The 23,477-nt window shown below is 46.4% G+C and overlaps 1 protein-coding gene across 2 annotated transcripts in view; it reads left to right on the forward strand.

The window, feature by feature from the left end:
- The first annotated feature begins 1,337 nt into the window (after positions 1-1,337).
- The window catches only part of LOC148683052 (endoplasmic reticulum disulfide reductase DNAJC10-like), a 35,696-nt gene continuing 13,556 nt past the window's right edge, over positions 1,338-23,477 (forward strand). The window contains exons 1-14 of one of the 2 annotated variants that reach the window (XM_088660214.1): positions 1,338-1,827; positions 5,135-5,493; positions 5,648-5,813; positions 7,528-7,578; positions 10,565-10,647; positions 11,761-11,892; positions 13,160-13,253; positions 13,490-13,567; positions 15,029-15,072; positions 15,353-15,490; positions 17,757-17,846; positions 18,858-18,971; positions 19,545-19,659; positions 20,782-20,909. In XM_088660214.1, the coding sequence (XP_088516340.1) occupies positions 5,287-5,493; positions 5,648-5,813; positions 7,528-7,578; positions 10,565-10,647; positions 11,761-11,892; positions 13,160-13,253; positions 13,490-13,567; positions 15,029-15,072; positions 15,353-15,490; positions 17,757-17,846; positions 18,858-18,971; positions 19,545-19,659; positions 20,782-20,909 (1,440 nt within the window). In that variant the 5' untranslated portion in view covers positions 1,338-1,827; positions 5,135-5,286. Of the gene's footprint in view, positions 1,828-1,937; positions 2,003-5,134; positions 5,494-5,647; positions 5,814-7,527; positions 7,579-10,564; positions 10,648-11,760; positions 11,893-13,159; positions 13,254-13,489; positions 13,568-15,028; positions 15,073-15,352; positions 15,491-17,756; positions 17,847-18,857; positions 18,972-19,544; positions 19,660-20,781; positions 20,910-23,477 lie in introns of those variants that run through there. The other variant, XM_088660215.1, reaches the window with a different exon arrangement.

A 23,477-nucleotide genomic window follows, 5' to 3' on the forward strand; every position in this document is an offset into this window, starting at 1 on the left:
ACTGTTCTACAGGTATCAAAGGCTACTTCACGAATCCTTCGCCTCACTGCACTGCTTGGGTGCTGTTGCAAGGAGAAAAGCAAGAAACCTCCACAGCAGAGCTTTCCAAACTTTTCCTGTTGATGACACACTTTTTATACATTTTGCAACACAGTAATTCATTTTGACTAGCAAAGCAGAGGTTAAACTAAACCCTTTCCAGCCCCAGGAGGAGCGCAGGGATTGCTTGCATGACAGACCTACACACTGCAGCCGGCACATTGATGCGTCGTGACGCACAGTTTGGGAAGCTCTGCCCTACAGCCATGTAAAGTCCATCAGGTGAGATGTGCAGCTGAAATGCCTGGGAGGGTCACTTCTCAGGTGCTGCTGCGAGAGACAGGAGGAGAGGACGGCTGGAGTACGATGTCGGATTCCCATCAGCCCCATTCAGCATGGCCAATGGTCAGAGACAATGGGAGCACCTGAGAGAGTTGGGCAACATCTGGTGGGCACCAGGTTGGAGAAGCCTAGAGGAAGGTTTTCCTCCCTGGGCTGGGCTCCTACATGAATTGTAATAAAAGCTCTGTTAAGGCTCTGGGAAGAGGGTTCCAAATTTATAATCTGGTGGCCCTGCCAACTTCATCTTTGGGTATGACGAGCAGCAACGTGTGACGCTAGGAGGCGAGGTCAAATGACCAGAAACACCCCATGTCTTCCACCCATTAGATGACCCTCGTGGTCCCTTCCAACTCTATTAATTCTATAATCTATGATGCATCTAATCTGACAGTTTTTGCTAGTAAAGAGTGAGACAGACTTTGCCCCAAATTGGTAAGAAACACACACACACCAAAACAAACCCACTACTGAGATGCCTGTGTCTAAAACGGTGCCTAAGACCCACCCCCTGCCCCAATACTTGGTTGCATTGCTGGATTGGGCCTGCCCTCTACAGAATCATAGAATTCTGTAGGGCCATCTAGCCCAACCCCCTCTTCAAATGAGAAGTCAGTCCTACACAGTTCAGTGGGGCTGACTCCAAAGCGAGTGCGTCTTATAAGGGATGGGGAACTTATGGGATGCTCCTGGACTGCGTGGCTCTGCCAAGGGGAGCCAGAGTTCAATGGGATAACTCAGTTGACAGAGCAGGAGACTCTTAATCTCAGGGTCGTGGGTTCGAGCCCCATGTTGGGCAGAAAAAAATCCAGCCTTGCAGGAGGTTGGACTAGATGACCCTTGTGGTTGAGTGAGACTCTGAATCTCAGGGTCGTGGGTTCTAGCCCCATGCTGGGCGGGAAAATTCCTGCATTGCAGGGGGTTGGACTAGATGGTCCTTGTGGTCCCTATATGACATTGGGGAGAGAGAGAGAGAGCGAGAGCTCAAAGGTTTATTCCCCGCGCGCCGCATCTGCAGCTGCGCCTGGCTGAAGCCCGCGGGCTTACTCGTGAGCAAGCCAACGTTAAGAAGCGCCGGGAAAGAGGAAGACGATGCTCCCCCCTACCCGTCTGCCCGATCTGTTTCAGGGCAGGCCTACGAGAGGTGCGCCAAGAGCGCGCGTCCGGAACACGGCGTCACCTCTAGTCCCGCCAAAGCGCCTCCACCCCCGGCCAGGCGGCTGAGCGCTTTCCCCGGGGCGCCGGGGCTGCGGCCACGTCAGCCTTGCGCCCCGCCCGCCTTCCCGCCGCCTCCGGTTGTGAGCCGGATCCTCCGCGCCTCTCTTCCTCCGGCGCAGGCCTGGCTGCCTGCCTTGCTTGCCTGCCTGCTCGCTCCACGGCTCCTGCTCCTTTGGCGGTTCCTGCTCCGCGCCGGCCTGTGGAGGGAAGGATCCCCAGCTCCGCCACCCGGTAAGACTCCGGAGGGGCCCCCAGCGCAGAGGAAGCGGACGGAGGACCAGGGACGGGGAAGGAAGCGCTTTTCTCGGCGCCTCCTTCCTTCCGTCCTTCTCTTCCAAGCAACATCCCATTGGTGTTCCAAGAGCATGCTGCGCAGCCCCAAAACTTCAGGGATTGCATTCCTTATGTAGGCACCATTTCCTTTGTCACCCGGGGCATCCTCTGGGCTCTCATGGCCTCACATATTTGGCTACCCCCCACCCCGTTCTCTTTCTTTCTCCCTCCCTCCTTTCTTTCTTTCTTTCTTTCTTTCTTTCTTTCTTTCTTTCTTTCTTTCTTTCCCTCGCTCAGTGAACTCCCTTTCTTCTGCCTCTTCTCCCCGGACCCCACTGTGTTTCCTGCTTTAAAATAGTTACCTGGTAAGCAGAGGGCACTTAGAAATGGAGGAGGAAGGGATACAATGGAAGGCATCATCAACCATAGAATTCTAGAGTTGGAAGAAGGGATCTTGAGGGTCCTCTAGTCCAATCCCCTTCAATGCTAAAGCATCCACGGCAGATGGCCATCCGACCTCTGCTTGAAAACCTCCAAGGAAGGAGAGATCCTTGCACTGGCAAACTGTCGTGAAGTTGATGTTGTTTGTTTGTTTGTTTGCTTGTTGTTGTTGTTCTGTTATTTGTACCCCATCCATCAGACTGGGTTGCTCCAGCCACTCTGGGCGGCTTCCAACATATAATGAAACTTTAAACATTTTAAAAACTTCAGGTGTCTTCTAAAGGTTGGTATATCAAGATTGCAGCCTTCTTCACTTTGAAACCTCACAGCAGCCTCTGACATGGTTTTTCAGAGGGTGTTGCGTCCAGCCAAGTTCACCCGATAGCTGCAGCTTTCATTTCAGACCGTGCAGAACCTGCTCTGCCGTTCCTCCAAGGAGCTGGAGAAGACCTGGGTTAAGACTGGCTCAGTTGGTAGAGCAGGAGACTCTTATTAAAATCTCAGGGTTGTGGGTTTGAGGCAGAAGATTCCTGCATTGCAGGCAGTCGGGTTAGATGGCCCTTGTGGTCCCGTTCGGTTCTACAATTCTATAATTCTGTAAGGTGACGTGCATGGTATTTGTTATGAGGATAACAGCCCTCTGAGGCTGAGAGATGTGGGGGACTGGCCCAGGGTCACCAAGTCGGTGAGCTTTGGGACTCGAGTGGGGATTTGAACCCAGGTCCTAGGGGGCAACACTCTGCCCACTGCACCACACTGGCTGTTGTGCATAGAAACCCTTTGCGCAGCCGTTGAATGTGCAGCCAGCAGCAGGCTGGGCATTGAGTGTGACCCTCTCATGCGTTCTTTCAGCTCATCCAGCGATCCCCCCTTCCCTCCTTAGATCAAACGCAGTTGGAGGCTGTAGGGTTATCTCCACCGTCCCCAAGGCACGCCCTTTGAGCTTATTTTCAGGGTTATCTCCACCGTCCCCGAGGCACGCCCTTTGAGTTTATTTTCAGTTATTTTGCTTCACTTATAACCTCACCTGCCTTCCCATAATAGAATTCAAGGTGGTGCTCACAAAGTGACCAGGTGGCCTCCCACACCATAAACTGGGAGTGGATAGTTTTGCGGTGGTTCTGTTATTGCTCCTGTATTCTTCCTGTCATTTTTTAAAATTTCATTTTGCTCTCTCAGCTTCCTTCAGTACCTGCTTCTTTCCAGTTACAGGTAGGTAGCCGTGTTGGTCTGCCTTAGTTGAAACAAAATTTTAAAAAAATCCTTCCAGTAGCACCTTAGAGACCAACTAAGTTTGTTATTGGTATGAACTTTTGTGTGCATGCACACTTCTTCAGATAAGAAGTGTATCTGAAGAAGTGTCCAAAGAAGTGTGCATGCACACGAAAGCTCATACTGATGACAAACTTAGTTGGTCTCTAAGGTGCTACTGGAATGAATTTTTTTATTTTGCTTCTTTCCACTCATTCTTCCTTCTTCCCTCGCCAGGATTTTCTTTTCACCCCCAAATGACCCAAGCCTAAATGGTCATACTCATTTCCTTGCAATCACCTCCTCTTCTGGGCTTAAAATGGTAGGATTAGTGTCTTTGCTATTGGTTATGCTTTTATAATAGCAGAAATCAACAAGTGGTGGCAGCGGTGTTTGTGGTTGTTTTTAGATTCCACCCTTGGAAAAGCTTCACTTTTTTATGTTGTCCTGTCTGAAGCATGAATCTTGCCAGCAGGAATGCTCCCAAGGGGATTGTATTGGGGAAGAACGTGAGAAGAGCCTGCTGGATCAGGCCAATGGCCTGTCTAAGTCGAGCATCCCGTTCTCACAGAAATGAACCAGGTGCCTGTGGGAAACCTGCAAGCAGGATTCGACCACAAGAGAACTCTCCCCCACTTTAGTTTCCAGCAACTGGTATTGAGAAGTATTTCTGCCTCTGACCAAGGAGACAAAGCATAGCCATCATAGCATGTAGCCACTGATAGCTTTAGCCTCCATGGATTTCCGATCCTGTTTTAAAGCTATCCAAGTTGCTCATTGTTGTCAAATACCTACATCTGTAGCAAGAAAGTAACAATTGCCAAATACAAATGTTGTGTATTTTCTAGGTTGTAGGGAACAAGACTCTGAAGTTAAGGCAGCCTTTTAAATAGCGCCACAAAGTTACTGTACTAGTTCACTCGCCTGCATGCAATATCCTTGTCACCTGTTTATGCATTTTTAATCCCAATAATATTTATAAACTGCCAACTCTTTTAACAAAGTACCAAGGCAGTGCACAGTAAAATCACTGAAATGTAATAAAACTGTATAATATAGAAGTAATGCCCAACACTGAATCAAATTAATGCTTGACCAGGCTAGTACTTAAATACAAAATGAAGTTAATGTGCTTTAAAAACTCTTAATGTAAAATGTCGACTGTCTTCTACCCCATTTGCTTCCCTCCCAGAAACAATTTATTACTTTGGAAGCGGCCTTGTAACGGGAGTAGGATATTTGTTACGTAGTTAAAGATTAAGGTCGCCCTGATTTCAAGATATAAATATGTGGGCTAAAAGGTGAAGGTCATAAGACTACATTTGTGGAAACCCAAGAAACATTTAGTGTCTCTCAGTGATTACTAGCGAGTAAGAATATCACCACATGCTCCTATGCCTTTAATAGCAGTATATGAAACGAGTTCTTTGTAAATGGAAGGCTATTTACTGCCTAGGAAATGAGGTTTCACAAAACAAAACTGCCTTCATCTGCAAGTGTCACTGTGAAGTGACTAGGACTCTGCATTTACCGTATAGCACAGACCACCTGAAAACTTCTGTCTTCCTTTTAGGCGCTGTCTCTTTGAAGAACCCAAGTGGGCTGTCTCTGGGCCATGACAGCAAAAATCCTATGAGAAGCTTTTTCAGAAATATATTCAGTTATTTGGCTACGGCACTGTGAATTCTATTGGTCTCTGAAGCTTGCCTCGCTCAAGTACTCAACATGGAGCCATTGTTACCCAGAGGAAAGTGCCTCTCAGACTTGAAAAGACTCTTTTTGCTGTCACTATTGTTAATATATCTGATAGCTTTGGTTTCTCCGGATCAAGACTACTATGGTTTACTCGGAATATCCAAAGAAGCAACAAGTAGAGAAATAAGGCAGGCTTTCAAAAAATTAGCATTGAAGTTGCACCCTGATAAGAATCAGGTAGGTTGCCTGGTCATGGAAAGGTGTTTTTTTTTCCAGTTAGCCAAGAACAAAGCCAAGAACATTTCAAGACTGAAATGTGTTGGGTTGCAATGTTTGTTTGCTTGCTTGTTTGCTTGGTAAGTGAACGCTAGGAAGTTTTTCTCTCTTGCAGAATGATCCGGAGGCCCACGAAAACTTCCTGAAAATAAACAGGGCGTACGAAGTGCTAAAAGACGAAGATCTGCGAAAGAAATATGACAAGTATGGCGAGAAAGGCCTGGACGACCAGCAGCAAGGAGGCAGATATGAGAGCTGGCACTACTATCGCTACGATTTTGGTAAGATAACACGCTTGTGAGTGGGGCGCAATTGTTACGTGCTCTTCTCCTGCCGGGAATTAGCGTAGCTTTGAAAGTACATGGTAGGCAGCCTGGCACACAGTTAAAAGACCCAACGAGGACTTAACTCTGTGTTGGCCTGTGGCCACTGCAAGGAGGTACACGGCGTGTCCTTGGCTTTCTTAATTAGTCTGATTCTTAGGGACAGGACAGCCTGTATTCCATTCTTTTGCTAAATGCCCTTTAGAGTCAGTTCTTTTATTGGTTTCAAATATAAAGAAATGAAGTGATGCAAAGGGGGCGAAAGAGCAGAGAAAAGGCTCAAAAATGTGTAGAAAGAAACAACCTATGAATATATGAAAATATATGAAAAATACCCTAACCTATACATTCTTATATAAATTTGATGTTATTATCCTGATGTTATTATACAGTGGTTTTCAATCAGTGTGCCATGGCACCCTGGGGTGCTTCGAATGATATTCAGGGGTGCCACAGGCAATAGTGGCCTCCGTCCCTCTTTTCTTCCCTCCCTTCCTCTGATGCCCTCTCGCGTCTCTGCCTCCCAAAGGCTTGCATAGCTGTTTGTTGCAGCAGCCCTGCCTGCAAGCTCCCCAGGGGAATGGTGCCTCTGGCGCTGGCCAGTGGGTGCTTTCCTGGCTCCTGTGCAGCAATGTGAGGAGGCACCTCTCTTTGGACCACGGGGAGTAGCTCAGAGACCAGGGGGGCAGCTGTGACTGCCCAGAGGACTCCCAAGGAGAGGGGAGATGAGGCTGAGGGCACCCTCCACAAGGTAGCGGTGAGGGGCTGCCAGCTCTGCAGGCAAGGGGTGACATAACTAGGCTCCTGAGCCCCACAGGGGTGCCGCAGAAAGAATGTAGTTGGTCAAGGGAGCCGTGGACCCGAAAAGGTTGAAAACCTCTGCCCTAACACATACAGTCCTACCTCAACTTACAAAGGCTTCGACTTCCGAAGAATTCGATTTCCGAAGTCAAAGCCTCCGGAAGTATTTTCGGCACGCGCGCGCGGTCGGCACATCCTCCGTAGCAGCACTTCGATTTGCGAAAACATCGTCTTCATAAGTCGATTTACCACTGTATACAAATATTAATAGCCTACTACGTTTTGCATAAACTCATTCCAAATACTGTCATATTTATCCAAACAAAGTCTATGTCTGCAAGCAGGCTGCAAGTGTTACCGTGTAGTCAATCCATTTATTAAAGGGGATCATACCTTTATTCTTTCTGTTCATCAATATCATCTTGGCTACCATTAGAGCACATAGAATCCATTTTCATTGTCCCGTTAACTTCCATACAATAGGTATATCGTTCAGAAGAATGTTCTCTGCTGAAAAGTTTAGCTTTTTCTGGGCGGTCATAATTATACAATCCCACACCTTCTCCCCCAAATTAGTAAATATAGTCTTACGGCCACCTCACGTAGGTAGGCTTCAAGAAAAATGAATTTAGCTGAATCAGTTGTTGAGCAGTTGTGACCAGATGGAGAGCGTCTTATTCTGGATACTGCACCTTTTTGTATAGTAGTTTTATGCTGTGGAAGCCCCTTTGCTCGCTAGCACGAAATTCCTTCTCACCATTTGCTATCTGGTGCAATCCAAGTTTATGTACAATGACGTAGCAAATGCCATTTTATTATTCAAATGCCCTTCTTGTTGTTTTTGAATGCTCATGGGGTGTTTCTTTGCCAGGTATTTATGATGATGATCCTGAAATTATAACGCTGGACAGAGGAGAATTTGGTAAGTCATGATGGTTTCCAGGCACTTTTTAATTTATTCAGAGTGCATAATTGTGCCACCTCATCCTTTCCTGGGAGAAAACGTTACGTGGATTGCAAAATGTCAACCAGAGTGACTATGAGAGCTTGATGTTCAAAGGCAGCATTTTATTTCTTCCCTGTGAGTCATTTGTCTGTAGAAACTTTACAGCACTCATTGCCTCAGTCTCTGTGGAAAGCCAGCAACACCTTGACGAAAAGGGAAAATTATTCCTGCTTTTTTTCTGAAGTTCCGCTCTGCCGTCTTACATAAATTTCCTTTAAGAAAGATTAGCGGTGCAAACAAAGCACTTGAGTTATTTCCACTTACCAGTTGTTCTGCTTTTCTTACTTAAGATATATTTTGAATATGTTTTCTCAGTGGAGACCACTTTCCTAATTTGGTATTGGGGGTTAACATTTGGTTGTTGTTTTTAAAGAGAAAAATCGGACTTTGATAACTCGGTTCTCCTCCTCGGGAAACAACTCGCAGATATCTAAACATCAGTTACGTGTTTGCATTTCCTGTTCATGTTTGACCAGGGTTATTTGCAGAAACTGAATGTGTTTGCCTAGCATGATAACAACACACTTGTGCACATAGTGAGAGTTTCCCCACCCCTGGTATTGGAGCAGTTGACAGATTTTATGCTTTTTACATTGTCTGTATTTCATGGTCATGCCGCATCTGTTCTGATCCTAAGTGATATTGCTGAAACCAAATAGGCCCTTTTAAAAAATAAATAATAGTAGTAGTGGCAATTTTTTTGCTAAAAGCAGCTTTTGGCTGGTATTTCATTCATTCGTTCATTCAGTTATTATCATTTTGCCCTGCCCTTTCTCCAAGGAATCCAGGCGGCCCAGTTTTACCCTTTCCTTACAGCAGCCTACACCGCTGTAACTCGTTGCACTAAAACAGGGACGAGGAGCCTTTTAAGGGCCACATTCTCTCAGGGGAAGGAAGTTGGGGGCCACATCCCAGCAGTGGTCAGGACCCAACCCAAAAAGGGAGTGTGGCCCAAGCCAAAAGTGGGTGGGTTTTCCCCCTTTTCTATCCGTCCAACCAACCATTCTCTCACACACCCACAGATACACCCACGTCCTTCCCAGCCTGTCTCTCTCTGGGACCTTCAGACTGAACTTACCCCCAACCCCTCTCCCCATCCATTCATCTTCCATTCATACTCTCTCCCCTCTCACACACTTCCCGCCCCCTCCGCCAGCCTCAGCAGTTTTCCTCTCGGCAGTGGAAGGGGCATAGCTGCCAAGTCTCCCGCTGAAAAATGCGGGATCAGCAGCGGCGCGGCACCAGAAGTCGCTCCCATGCATGTCTGGACATGCGTAGAAGCAACTTCCGGTGCCCAGACATGGGCAGAGTGGCACCCGAAATGGAGCATCCCTGGCAGGTAGGAAATCCGGGGGATTTTTGGGAATTTTTTTCTATTCGGGATAACAGCAGGAAACGGATTAAAATCTGGGGGTTTCCCGCAAAAAACAGGAGACTTGGCAGCAATGGGAAGGGGTGAGGGAATTCAGCAGCCCATTTGAGGTGGGCTTAGGGGGTGAAATGTACGTGTCCGTTGACAATATAAACATGCTGCTTCTTTCCCCCCTTCCTTACCTCTGTTCGTCTCTGCCACAAACAGACCATGCTATGCATTTGGTGAAATGGATTTTTAAGGCACAAGTACATGCACACTCAAAAGATGGGTTCAATTGGCACGATTTATATGTGGCGGAACTGTTCCTTCGTTGCCGGGCAACTGGAAACTGCGAACGGCAGTCATTTCCCTGTGCATGACTTACTCAGCTCTCTGCAGTTTTAAGGACCAGGATTCCCCACACCCCCAAGTTCCCCTCAGTTTTACGCAGAGGCAGTTTTGTTATGCCCCTTTTAGGGGTAGGGAGAGGAGCCCTTTCCACAATGTCCACCCCTTTGAAATGTTGGGTGCTCTTGCCTTTTTTTATAGATGATCTCTTCAGGAAGAGTGTTCCGCCAGCGTTCATGTTACATAAAAACACCCCAAGATTCTGGGTTTACTAGTAGCTAGCTCAAGGGGTGCCCAAATGGTCCCCATTTGTGTCCCATTATGTCCACCACAACCTGCTCTTGCACCTATGAAAGGTCTCGGGGACTCGCCCCTCAAAAATTAGTGAGAGACTATTTGCTCTTTCTTCTCAGTTCCTGTCATAGCTGCCAAGTCTCCCGTGTTCCCCGGGAAATCCCTGTTTTTCCAGCTGTTCCTAGCTGAAAAAACGGATTTTTTTGTTTTTCCCCAGTTTATTCTGGGGCGGCAGCCATTTTGGAACTGGGCGGAGCATGCTGCCCTGCCCAGTTCCAAAATGGCTGCAGTGCGACTTCTGCCGTGGCGGCCATTTTGGAAATTGGCAAAGCATCAAAAGTCACTTCTGAGCATGCTCCGCCCAGTTCCAAATTGGCGGCAGCGCTACTTCCGGTCTGCTACTTCTGCCCAGTCCCTTATTTCTCTGACAGCAACTTGGCAGGTATGGTTCCTGTTTGCACTGGCTTGACCCTTGCTGCATGCCTCCGAGGCAGCCATTTTACATTATGCCACAGCCCCACAGCAGCCATTTTGTGACTGTCACACAAAATGTATTGTAATGGAGGAAATACGATTAAAGATTATGCTTAATGGTTTATATGGATTGATAAAGAAAAATTAATTTCATTTGATTAATTGGGGAAATAGTCAGGTAACCGCCTGGACAGGAATTGAACATGCACTGTCGATGGAAATGGGAATGAATGGGAAACTATTAGAAATTAAGAAAAAAATATTTTGCTGTAAGCAACAAAGGAGGGGGGGGAGAAGCACCTTGAAGGGGGGTGGAGAGTCAGTTTTAAAAATTTGTGTGAAGTTGGAATTAATTTGTTGTTTTTTAAAAAACAGAAAACTAATAAAAACTATTGAGCAGAATTTTGACCCTTTTAAATGTTGTTGTTCTAGATGCTGCTGTTACTTCAGGAGAACTGTGGTTTATCAATTTCTATTCCCCCCGATGCTCCCATTGCCATGATTTAGCACCGACGGTAGGTATAGGTCAGCCCATGCAAGCTGCTTTTGAATGCATTCCCTGGATTCCTTGGGCAGAGGCCTTGGTGGGGAAAGGGGAAGACGCTTACCACGCCATGAGAGTTGAAGGGTATGAGAGAGCTGCATTGTTTTCTTGCCATTGACCTATCTGTGGCTCTATCACTAATCGTTGCATCCTGGTCTCCCATTCTGTGCAAGCATAGCCACATCTTCACACTTTGGCAGGACTACAGGACGCGGGTGGCGCTGTGGTCTAAACCACAGAGCCTAGGGCTTGCCGATCAGAAGGTCGGCGGTTCGAATCTCCGCGATGGGGTGAGCTCCCGTTGCTCGATCCCTGCTCCTGCCAACCTAGCAGCTCGAAAGCACGTCAAAGTGCAAGTAGATAAATAGGTATCGCTCCGGCAGGAAGGTAAACGGTGTTTTCGTGCGCTGCTCTGGTTCGCCAGAAGTGGCTTTTTCATGCTGGCCACATGACCTGGAAGCTGTACGCTGGCTCCCTCAGCCAATAAAGCGAGATGAGCGCCGCAACCCCAGCGTCGGTCATGACTGGACCTAATGGTCAGGGGTCCCTTTACCTTTACAGGACATTGACATCCACATTGGCCATCCATTGGTCATCAGAACCTGCTTTATACTCAACAGAGCCATGGGTCTGTCTATCTTAGTATAGTCTACATTGACTGGTAGAGGCTCTCCAGGGTTTCAGACAGGGGACAGGATTCCCAGTCCTACCTGGAGATGTTGGGGGTTGAGTCTGGGACCTTCTGCATGCAAAGCAGATGTTCTACCACTGAGCTACAGCCCTTTTCAACAAGATCTGCAAGGAGTAGAACCAGAGATTCCCCACTGACATGGAAAACATGAGGGCGGAAAGAATGAGATCCTGGCAGAGCTAATCAGAATGGTGGGCAAGATGGCATTGCCCTTCAACCAGCGTCTGGGCATGAGCATGGGTTTTTAACTATTGCGATAGAATTATATGCATCCTGGTAAATAAGCATTTTAAACTTCTCTTGGGAGCATTTCAAAAACGAATCACATTTTTTGGTTGAAAAAAAAAACCTGGGCTCTCGCTTTCTTCCCCCGTCCCCCAAATCAACTTGAAGTGGAGAGAATTTGCTAAAGAAATGGATGGATTAATACGTATTGGAGCCGTCAACTGTGGCGATAACAGAATGCTTTGCCGGAATAAAGGAATCAATAGCTACCCAAGCCTGTATGTGTTTAAAACTGGAATGGTAAGTAAGCAAATATTTGTACTCCTCCAGCACCCCTCCTGGGCAGGTAAAGGAGTCCCAGTCCATTGAGGATTGTTGTTGTTGTTGTTGTTGTTTTGAGAACCCAAACTTATTTCAGATTTAGGGACAGCCACCCATGAGGCCAAACGTAGTAAGTTCTATTAGGACGACCCTAGAAAGCAGCGTTGCCCAGAGAAAACGTTAGCACCACAAACCTGGACAGCAATGGCTCTAGGGCAGTATGCTTTCTGAATCTGTCAGGGGCCTGCTTAGAGGGAGCCTCCTCCCCTCTTGCTGACCGGCACTTCGCCCAGTGAGAGCAGCAGCAGTGGGTCAGGTGAGGGAAATCAAGAAGTGAGCGGCACGGAGGTGTCAGGGCTCAGCGATGTTGGAGAGCCCCTGCACCGCCAGGACCAAGAGGTGGAGGGGAACAGGCAGCCCCTTCCGGCACCCAAATTAAGGCGTGCCGCCAAACGTAAGGTCAGGAGGAGGCGTTTCAGGGTGCCCAAACTCTTATGCTGGTCCCATCACCGGAAACGTCCACTCCCGGATTCTGCGAGGTCATGTTCTTTGCCATCTTTGCACTGGAAATACTATGCACAATAAAACTCTTAAAGACAGAGCAGACTCGGACATTGTTACTCAAGAGTAGCCACAACAGCACCCTGGGGGGGGGGTTGCAGGGGGGTGCAGGGATGCTCTGTAGATATTACCGTGTTTCTCATATTATAAGACATGTCTTATATTTATTTTTTCCTCAAAAAAACACACTATGGCTTATTTTCAAGGGATGTCTTATTTTTTTCCTCCTCCTCCTGCCGCGGCCGGCATTGCTGCTGCGCCTATCACTATGTCTTATTTTCGGGGTATGGCTTATATTCCTTGAATGCTTAAAAATCCTGCTATGGCTTATTTTATGGGTATGTCTTAAAATATGAGAAACAGGGTACATACATTTTTACACCTAAGAGCTAAGGTTAGATTCCCAGATTTTCAAAGTATATTACAGGCATCCCCAAACTTCCGCCTTCCAGATGTTTTGGACTACAATTCCCATCTTCCCCAACCACTGGTCCTGTTAGCTAGGGATCATGGGAGTTGTAGGCCAAAACATCTGGAGGGCCGCAGTTTGGGGATGCCTGGTATAATATGAAGGATGTTGGGACTCGGATGGATGGATGGATGCATGATGTAATTCATTGTGTTAAGTATTGGCTAATACATACATTGCATTATTGGTTTAAAATGAGATGTGTTTCTCTCGCAGAACCCAGTGAAATATTTTGGAGACAGGTCCAAGGAGAGCTTAATGAGTTTTGCCATGCAGTTTGTCACAAGCACAGTGACAGAATTATGGGCAGGTGAGCTGCTGATTTAATGTCAAATTATTTTTAATTTTGCGCCTATTTCAAACCCTGCAATGCCAATAGTGGGCAACAGATAAGCCAACCTAAACCTCCCTCAATCAAATCTTAAGAAAAGTGTAGAAAGGATCATATTACTCTCAATGTCATGCAACAAGTAGTTTATGCTAAGTAAAGTTTTTGAATGAATGAAAACAGGTGGAATGTGGAATTATTTGTTTTCTGTTTTTCAGGAAATTTTGTCAGTGCTGTTGAAACTGCATTTGCTTCTGGCGTCGGCTGGTTAATAACTTTTTGTGCTGAGCAAGGAGGTGAATATATATACATGTGTACCTTTTTCAGCTATTAATATCTAAATTCATGCTTGGTTGCTAGCCTGCTGTGCCCCATTTCCTATTGAGATTGTTAAAACACATCCTCTTTTCTCTATGCTAGTTGATAGAGCTTATCTTTCAGAAGCATAGATATGTTCCTGGCTGCCTCTGAAGGTTCCCTCAGTCTCATCTGGACCTGCCCTACCATTAGGCAGACTCGAGCAAGCAGCAGGTGTTGCAAGGCAGGGGTAGCAACAAAGGGTTGGGGAGGGAGGTGTCTATGCCTTACAGCTCACCTATCTTGCTGCCCTCAGGCACCATGCAGGATGCTGCCCCTTTGTCAGGATCGAAGTGAGAGTCATCTGTCAGTCGGGTTAGCTGGTGTAATTAGGGAGCTGCCATCTTGTCATTTGCCTCAGGCAGCAAAATGGATTCAACAGGCTCTGAAGTTTGTTTTTTAAGCAAATGCATGTGCCATTTTTCAGACCTCCACATCTACTCTGCCCCTCTCTGCAGATGTGAAGGGGAAATGAAACTCTCCCCTAGCAGGCAGAGGTGTGTGTGTTGATCTCTTAAGAGGTAAAGTTCATGTTCCTCATTTCAAGAGAGAGACAGAGGAAGCGACATACATTAGTACCTCGGGTTGAGAACTTAATTCGTTCCGGAGGTCCGTTCTTAACCTGAAACTGTTCTTAACCTGAAGCACCAATTTAGCTAATGGGGCCTCCTGCTGCTGCCGCACAGCCGAAGCATGATTTCTGTTCTCATCCTGAAGCAAAGTTCTTAACCTGAGGTACTATTTCTGGCCTAGCGGAGTCTGTAACCTGAAGCGTTTGTAACCTGAAGCATTTGTAACCTGAAGCGTCTGTAACCCGAGGTACCACTGTACAGATACTCTCCAGATTTTTCTGGGTTAGATCCAAACATTGCCCTCTGCAAATGGAAGATCTTTTTTTTTCCATCTACAGACGGCTTTTGATTCTCCCTGTTGGAAAAGGAGGCAGCTTTTTCCAATTCTCTCACAGCCCTCAGTCCCCAAACTTCCCAGTGCAGATTTTTGGAGAGTAGGGAGGGGAGGATCGGCAAAACTCTCTGGTTGGGGGGAGTGGATTCTGCACCTAAGGCAGCTTGTCTGTGACTGCATGTGCCAAATTTAACCTCTTTATAGAATCACAGAATTGTAGAGCTGGAAGGGACCACAAGGGTCATCTAGTCCAGCCCCTTGCAATGCAGGATCCTGTTCTCCAACATGGGGTTCAAACCCACAACTTTGAGATGAAGAGTCTCTACCGACTGAGGTGTCCCAGCTTTGCCCTTTAGTAAAAAGTCTTTGGAAGCACCAGAATTGTTGTTTTTTTAACCAAAAGCCTCTATTTGTTTGCGCATAGATGCATATACATAGATAAACATGAACCTGACGAAAAGCTCGTTTCTCAGACATCTATTGTTATTTTCTAGATTGTCTGACTTCCCGAACACGCCTCAAACTGGCTGGCATGTTGGTAAGCGGCATTAGATTTCATGACTCCTGAAACGGCCCACGTGAATCGGGCGAAGTTCAATGCTGACGAGTCTCATTGACTTCCGGTGGACAGGCACACCTCTTCCATCAAACATTGAAAGTGTTTAACACTGGGACATGCCCATTTTTTTATTTTTAATTAGGGTGGGAGTCACAAAACAGAAAAATGCAAAGCGTGAACTGAATGGGGTGCCTGTGCAAAGAAAGCTAACCTGCCTCCTTCTATCTGATCTCATGTTGTCTTGCTTGTCTTGCTACAGGACGGCCTTGTTAATGTAGGCTGGATGGACTGTGCCACCCAGGGTGAGCTTTGTGATAATTTGGATATCTCAACTAGCAGTACCGCATTCTTTCCGCCCGGAGCCACTTTAACTAATAAAGAGAGAGGAGGTGTTTTGGTATGAGTCGCTTTACGATTGGTTTGCATATCCGTGCGGTGAGGTGGCGGCGGTGGTGAAGGGAAAAGCGCCTCTCCCCCCCCCCCCCAAAAAAGAAAGAAGTTGATTTATATTTTAATTCCTCATATGTTGCTGGCCCCCAGAAGAGAAATTGAATTATGTGTCTTAGAAAACATCCACGCTTTATCTGTTATCTCTAAATCAGGCATCCCCAAACTGCGGCCCTCCAGATGTTTTGGCCTACAACTCCCATGATCCCTAGCTAACAGGATCAGTGGTTGGGGAAGATGGGAATTGCAGTCCAAAACATCTGGAGGGCCGAAGTTTGGGGGTGCCTGCTCTAAATGCTTGATTGTACTTTCTCTGCGTTCTCTTATCACTGAAACATTTTGATGCTGTCCTGAAAGCAGCAGAATTCACCCTATGTACCTGCATGCTTACACGTTTACACTTAATATAGACAGCTGCTGATACTGGACGAGGCAGTTTGTTCATTTATTTCCTTAATTTATGTGCCACCTTCTTCCTTCGTGGAACCCAAGCTGGTTCCCAGGAGGCCACCCATCCAGGCATTGACTAGACCCAGACCTGCTTGGTTTCAGCAAAGTGATGGCCTTGTGTGTCTTCAGACCGTCCCCGTGATCCATAGCCATCTGCCATCTAGAGCACCAGCTAAGGTTACTGCTGTTGCCTCCTCAGCTGAAGATGTATTGGTGTCTCTTGTTATAAGGCAAGACTCTTTTTCTTGTGCGGGAGTGTGCTGTGATCTTGATCGGTACAAGAAAAGGGGCTTCTTCTCATGCTTATATTTTTATTTAAAACGAACCTAAAAAAAGGAAGAGCATGGTCTAAGCAGAGGGTCGCACTGATTTTAACAAGGAACACAAACCAATTCTGAAATCAGATCGGAACCAGTCAGAATTAAGCGCTGACTGGGTCGTGCCCCAAACCAACAACCACCTGGTTCCTTGCCTACTTCAGAGCTGTGTATCGCTGCAAGTTCCTTCCTTCCTAACAGGGAAATAATATTACATGATGTGCTAATAGGCATGCTTTGTTAAATATTCCAAACATCCCAAAGAAAACTGAGGAAGCAGTATATTTAAGGGTTAGGTCGGTGCGAACTCCATCATAAATTAATGCTGCTTCGAGGGTAGACCTGTTACAAACACTAGACGTAGTTTCTGCAGTGGTCCATTTTCAGGACTATCGGTAGGGCAGTTTTGGGTTTAAGATGCTTGGAGGCTCACAGCCGTAGAGTGAGTCTTGTTCTGCCTTTGGGTTCAAAGTTGGCCAACTGCAGGCTGTGACACAAGACTGCTCCGGGTCACCAAAATGAGCTCTGAATAAGCAAGAAGGCTCTGAATAACCCAAGTCAACTCGTAAGGCGAATGGGAAAAAGACACCTTCCTCTTCTAGGGAGTCAGCAACAGGCATCTTCCAGGGGAGAACTTGAGCGGTGCTGGTTGCTCTGCCTGTCTAGCAGCTGCTTGCCCCTTCCATCCATACGGAAACCGTTTGAAGGTGCAGATGAGGAGGAACATGTAGCTGGCAGCAGTTCTGCTGTTTCTAGACTTTCCTCCTACCCGGGGTCATTCCAGGCAGTGCACGAGATGCTTTGAGGGATAGGAGAGTGACGGAAATAGACTGGGCTAGATGAGGACATAATCCTCCTTCTCCTTCTCTGTGCACTCCTTCCGTCTTTTTAAGCCGTCCTCCAAAGCCATTCACGGTAGCGCAGAGATAAGCTTCTGGAATTCTGTTATTTATTTCATTTATTGATCACTTCCCCGTGAAGCACCCCGAAGTGCTGTACAATATAACGGCATATATGAAGCCATTTATATACAGCTAAAACAACTGCATAGATAAAACATTCCCTTGAAAAAACAATCAGACATAGAGAAACAGTTTGCAACAAACAGTGCCTACGTGAATGAAATCAGTTCAAATCCCAGATCCAATTGGGGGAAAGATTTCAGAAGGCTTGTGGAAAGAGGAATCTCTTTCGCAGGCACCAATAAGATTACAGCAAAGACGCTTGTTTGACGTGCGGTGGGAGGGCGTTCCAAAGGGTAGGTGCCACTACACTAAAGGCCTGATTCTAACATCATGCAAAACAGAGCTCCTGATAGGATGGTTTCTGCAGGATTCCCTCTCCTGCAGAATGCGCTGGTCTGTTGGGTATGTAGGGGATAAAGCAGTGTGTTATAAATATAACACAAGAAAGGATAAAACTCACATGACGATTTCCCTTTCCTTCTAGTTCCTGAACACTTTGGACACAAGAGAGATATATTTGGAAGTCCTGAAGCACCTTCCAGATTTTCAAATGATCTCAGCATCTTCATTACAGGTAAAGAGCGTTCTCATCTTGACTGCATTTGGGTGTCATGCTGAACCTTAGTTCAGAACAGTAGAAAGGAAACCATAGTCCTCCAAATATGACGGCAGAGACTGGTAACTCACAACTCCTGCCTCCCGCATTGTTTTTGCTGCATTAGCAGCACCAAAGTGACCTCTCCGGGGAACAAGCCTGGGCAGTGGGTATGGAGGTGCTGGGCTGTCCAGATTACAAGACACACACACCGGCCTCACTGGTGTGGTTCAAAGGAAAGCAGGGCAATACGTTTGGCACCAACAGGAGCTACCAGAAGGAAGTGTGCAAACATATTAGGGACTCCACTCCAGATTTGTGTAGGGTTTACTTCTCAGCCTTTTCTTCTGCCAAAGATGTCCCACAAGGCAGAGTGTTTGTTTGTTTGTTTGTTGTTTTGTTGTTGTTGTTGTTGTTGTTGTGTGTGTGTATACATATATATTATATTTTAGTTTCTGATTTCACCACAATCTTGCCATGAGGATTTTCTGGGATATAACAGGGAGCTCTACAGCAAAACATCAATGTTGTTTTACGCCATCCCAAGTACAATCGTATCTCAGAAGTTGAATGCCTTGCGAGATGAACGTTTTGGCTCCCAAATGCTGCAAACCCGGAAGCGATTGTCCCAGGTTTGCAAACGTTCTTTGGAACCCGAACATCTGTCGTGGTTTCCGCGGCTTCCAGTTGTTTGCAGGAGCTTCCAGCAGCCAATCGGAAGGCACGCCTTGGTTCCTGAACGTTTTGGAAGTCTGTTCGACTTCCGGAACAGATTCCGTTCGACTTCCGAGGTACGGCTGTATTCTGAAGTTCAGCAATTTGAATTGGGGCAAAATCAAAGAATCTATTTGATCCCCCTCTCTTTTCTTGCTTGATTTTGATTAGAATCTGCAGTTCTATAGAGCTGTGAGCCAGCCAGTTTCTTATTCTTCTAACAGATGGATGGATTTGTCTTTACCTCTTAATTTCTTTTTCTCCTCCCTTTTTAAGGATCACGTTGCTCATCACCGGTGGCTGATCTTCTTTCAGTTTGGTGAGACTGGCAAGTCAGATGGCCATGACCTTAAAAAACTAAGCTACCTCCTTAAAGCAGAAAATATTCAGGTGAGATAAGGAGAACCTGTGAAATGGATGGACATGGGTGGGGTGGAGCTGGGGACTTGTCTCAAAAGAATATGATCAGGCTCAATATCTTCCCCCCAACCTGCAGAGCTACGTAGTCTCCTTTCACTTGAGACCTCATCCTTCTGGCTAGGCTATTGTTGGGACACTTGTGGCATTACAGATGTTGGAATGCAGATGTTGGAATACAACAGTGCTGGCTGGTGCTGATGGGAGTCTGGAGTTCAGCAACTTCTAGAGCAGGCATCACCAAACTGCGGCCCTCCAGATGTTTTGGCCTATAACTCCCATGTTCCCTAGCTAACAGGACCAGTGGTCAGGGATGATGGGAATTGTAGTCCAAAACATCTGGAGGGACGAAGTTTGGGGGTGCCTGCTCTAGAGGGCCCCAAGTATCACATCACTGACCTAACCCACGTTGCTATATTTTTGTTTCGATGGGGGGGGGGAATAGACGGGTTTAATAGCGTTCATGAAACCCTTAAATGCATTTGTGATATTTAATGGATAAATTATCCTAGGGTCGTAACCAACAAACGGCTTTTCATTTCACAGGTTGGCAAGTTTGACTGCCTTTCTGCCCCAAACGTTTGTAATGATTTGTACGTTTACCAGCCGTGTGTCGTAGTCTTTAAAGGAAGGGGAATAAACGACTATGAAATTCACCACGGTAAGTGACTCTTGCGTAGAAAAGTTACAGGTTGTAACAATCCCCATGTAATGTCTGCCCCTTAGATACACTTTTAGCCTGAAGGATTCTTGCTCACACAGTGGAACCTCCGTTCCCGAATGCCTCCATTATTGTATGGTTCGGCTCCTGAAAGCCGAAAACCCAGAAGTCAATGTTTCCATTTTCTAACGTTTTTCGGAACCCAAACGTGCGACGCAGCTTCTGCTGAGTGCAAGAAGCTCTTGCAACCAATGGAAAGCTGCGCCTCAGTTTCCAAACGTTTCAGAAGGTGAACGGGCTTCCAGAATGGATTTCGTTCGCGAACCGAGGTACCACTGTACAACTCTGATCAATTTCTAACAAATTACCTTGCTTTGCCCTGTGCTATACTGTTGGGAGTTTTGCTCTTTCATTTTTCCAGAGCCAGAATTTTGCTTGGGGTTTTTGGCCAGTTATTTTTATTGGTTTTTCCATAGTTCAAAACAAAACAAAAACAAATTATGACCAAATTGATACAAATTAATACAAATGTTATATAAATTTTAAAGCTGACTTCCCGCCCCCAATATTTCCTCTATTTTCCTCCCTCCTTTGATGCTAGAATTTTGATACTTGCTAGCTTCACGCTTTTAACATTGCTTTATGACTAGCAGTCTGTTTTTATACACTGCTTGGGTGTTCTTTAAATGCAGAGTGGCTTATGAATTCGTAAAGAAATAAATCCCCCTCTGCCTTTCACAAAGAGTGCCGATTTCTATTGTGATAATCCTGTGAATTTCTGAAGTATGAGTGATTAATATCTGACATGGCTGACTGCCACTTAAACATACCAAGCCACATTTGGGAGGGGAAAGATCTTGTAAAACTCGGTCAGCCCTTTGGGTTGAATCCCAGCAAAGTCATCCTTGGACTAGACCTGCTGAAATCCATGGTGAATTCAATGGGTCTAAGTCCAAGTATGACTTAGTTGGATGCAACAACCCTATTGCCTGTTAAACTGGACTGAAAAATAAATATGTACATTTTTTGGTCCTCCCCTCCCCTTATTTTCCATCCTACTTTACTGAGCAAATAATAGGGAGCTAATCCTCACGGACGCTTTGTTTTCTTTTTCTTTTGAAGGAAAGAAGATTCTGTACGACATAGTGGCTTTCGCCAAGGAAAGCGTGAATTCCCATGTCGTCACTCTTGGGCCTCAGAATTTTCCTGGCAAAGAGAAGGAACCATGGCTTGTCGACTTCTTTGCACCTGTAACTATTGCAGCACCTCATTCTCCCATAGAGATGTAGGCCGTGTTGCATCCAAAGCTATTTGGCTGTGAATGGAACAAAAGGACTTCACCTTCCTTCCTTCCTTCCTTCTTTCCTTGCCTTGCAATCTCCAGTGCACCTTCAGAATTTGTTCCAAAGGGTTGGGGGATGTTCTGGAGCAGATTTGGGGCGAGAATGGGCTGAGGGGAGAGAGGTGGAGAAGGTGAAGTCCTGTTGTATGAGTGGAAGTCCATCTTCACAATGTAGCGGTTCCTCCCACTGTGCTATTATAACTGTGAAAGTATTTTAAAAGCTGCTGCTTCTTTGGTGATCATTCGTAGCCGAGTAAGATTGTCTTCCATGAACATGGTCTTAACAGTGAGTCCGTAAGTGACTGTGGAGGCCAATTCTGGATCCACACATCCTTCCACAAAGGGGACATAGTTTTCCAGGCAGGAGTTGATCACAGTGAGGGTTTGCCAAACATGCCTTCATCTTAGTGCATTTCTCCTTTTCGTCCTGAGTTTGAGCATCTTTAAAGTCCATGACTCTTTTGGTAGAAGAAGAAGAAGAAGAGTTTGGATTTGATATCCCACTTTATCACTACCCTAAGGAGTCTCAAAGCGGCTAACATCCTATCCCTTCCCCCCCCCCCCACACACACACACAACAAACACTCTGTGAGGTGAGTGGGGCTGAGAGACTTCAGAGAAGTAGCCCAAGGTCACCCAGCAGCTGCATGTGGAGGAGCGGAGACGCGAACCCGGTTCCCCAGATTACGAGTCTACCGCTCTTAACCACTACACCACACTGGCTCTCTCTTTGGTAAAGGCTGTTCTCCAATTGGAGTGCTTGTAGCCAGTCTTTCCCAGTTGCCTGTGTTTATACTACATTGGGAATAGAATAGTTGCTTTGGTAGATGATAATCAGGCAAGGCATCCGGACAACATGACCAGTCCAATTCTAGGCTGGCATGTAGAAATGTTTCATTCCACAGTATTTTGCAACAGCAGTGTTTCCTGCTTTAAAATAGTTACCTGGTAAGCAGAGGGCACTTAGAATTGGAGGAGGAAGGGATACAATGGAAGACATAACCAACCATAGAATCATAGAATTTTAGAGTTGGAAGGGATCCTGAGGATCATCTAGTCTAAAAAACCCCCACCTGTATTGCAGGACTCTCAACTAAAGCATCACTGATGAATGGCCATCCAACGCCTGCTTAAAAATATCCAAGGAAGGAGAGTCCACAACAGACAGTGGAGTCTGTTCCACTGCTGGAACAGCTCTTGGCATCAGAAAATTCTTCCTAATCTTTAGTTGGAATCTCCTTTCTTGTAACTTGAAGCAATTGATTTGGCTCCTCCAGTCCGGACGAGAGAAAACAAGCTTGCTCCCTCTTCCATATGACAGCCCTTTAGATATTTGAAGATGGCTATCATCAGCACCCTGCCGCAAGACCATGTGTCCTGTATCTAAGGCAGGCATCCCCAAACTTCGGCCCTCCAGATGTTTTGGACTACAATTCCCATCATCCCTGACCACTGGTCCTGTTAGCTAGGGATCGTGGGAGTTGTAGGCCGAAACATCTGGAGGGCCGCAGTTTGGGGATGCCTAATCTAAGGCATCCCCGAGAGCTACCTGTTCCATCTCTTTAGAAAAACTCAATGGAAAGAGCTCACAACCTCCGGGAATTTCTGAACTGCTCATGTAATTAGGAAGGTTACATTGGCATTTACCCTACATCTGTCTGTAGCCTAAGCTTCGTCATAGTTTAGTCAGAAAATGGTTTTTTGTTGGTTTGTTATGGGGAGAAGATAATATATAGCTCTCCTACCAGGGTTGTGGGGAGAATCTTGGAAGGGCAGGAACCACCCAGCCCACCAATATGCTGGGCTCACACCAGCAAGGCAGAAAGTGGGCTGTTGGTGTTTCTCTGTGGGGCTTTCATCTTCTTTTGTGGGCTGATGTGTTTCCGACCCAAATTCTTTCCTCCTATTTGTCCCAGTAGGAAGGGAAATTGCTATATCATCTCCAGGGTTGGTATACTTCCCTTCACCCCTCTTTTGGGATTCAGCCCCTAGCACACACCCCTTTTGACAATACCACTGCCAGATCACCAGCTGAGTGGCGAGGGATTGGAGGTTTCTGCCCTTGCAGTGAGGGAAATTAGAAAGGGCAAACCCCTTTTGGTGCCTCTCTGCTTCCTTCTCTGGGGATGAAGAGGGAGATTCCAGGACACCTTCTGGGAGAGCCATAGGAAATAATAATTTATTATTTATACCCCGCCCATCTGGCTGGGTTTCCCCAGCCACTCTGGGCGGCTTCCAACAGAAAATGAAATAAAACAATCTATTAAACATTAAAAAGCCTCCCTAAACAGGGCTGCCTTCAGATGTCTTCTAAGCCGTTTTTCTCTTTGACATCTGAGAGAAGGGCGTTCCACAGGGCGAGCGCCACCACCGAGAAAGCCCTCTGCCTGGTTCCCCGCAACTTGGCTTCTCCCAACAAGGGAACCGCCAGAAGGAACCGTCTGGACCTCAGTGTCCGAGCAGAACGATGGGGGTG

The sequence above is a fragment of the Zootoca vivipara genome, unplaced genomic scaffold, assembly GCF_965207765.1.
Source record: "Zootoca vivipara unplaced genomic scaffold, rZooViv2.hap1.1 HAP1_SCAFFOLD_39, whole genome shotgun sequence".
In the NCBI taxonomy this organism is placed as follows: Eukaryota; Metazoa; Chordata; class Lepidosauria; order Squamata; family Lacertidae; genus Zootoca; species Zootoca vivipara.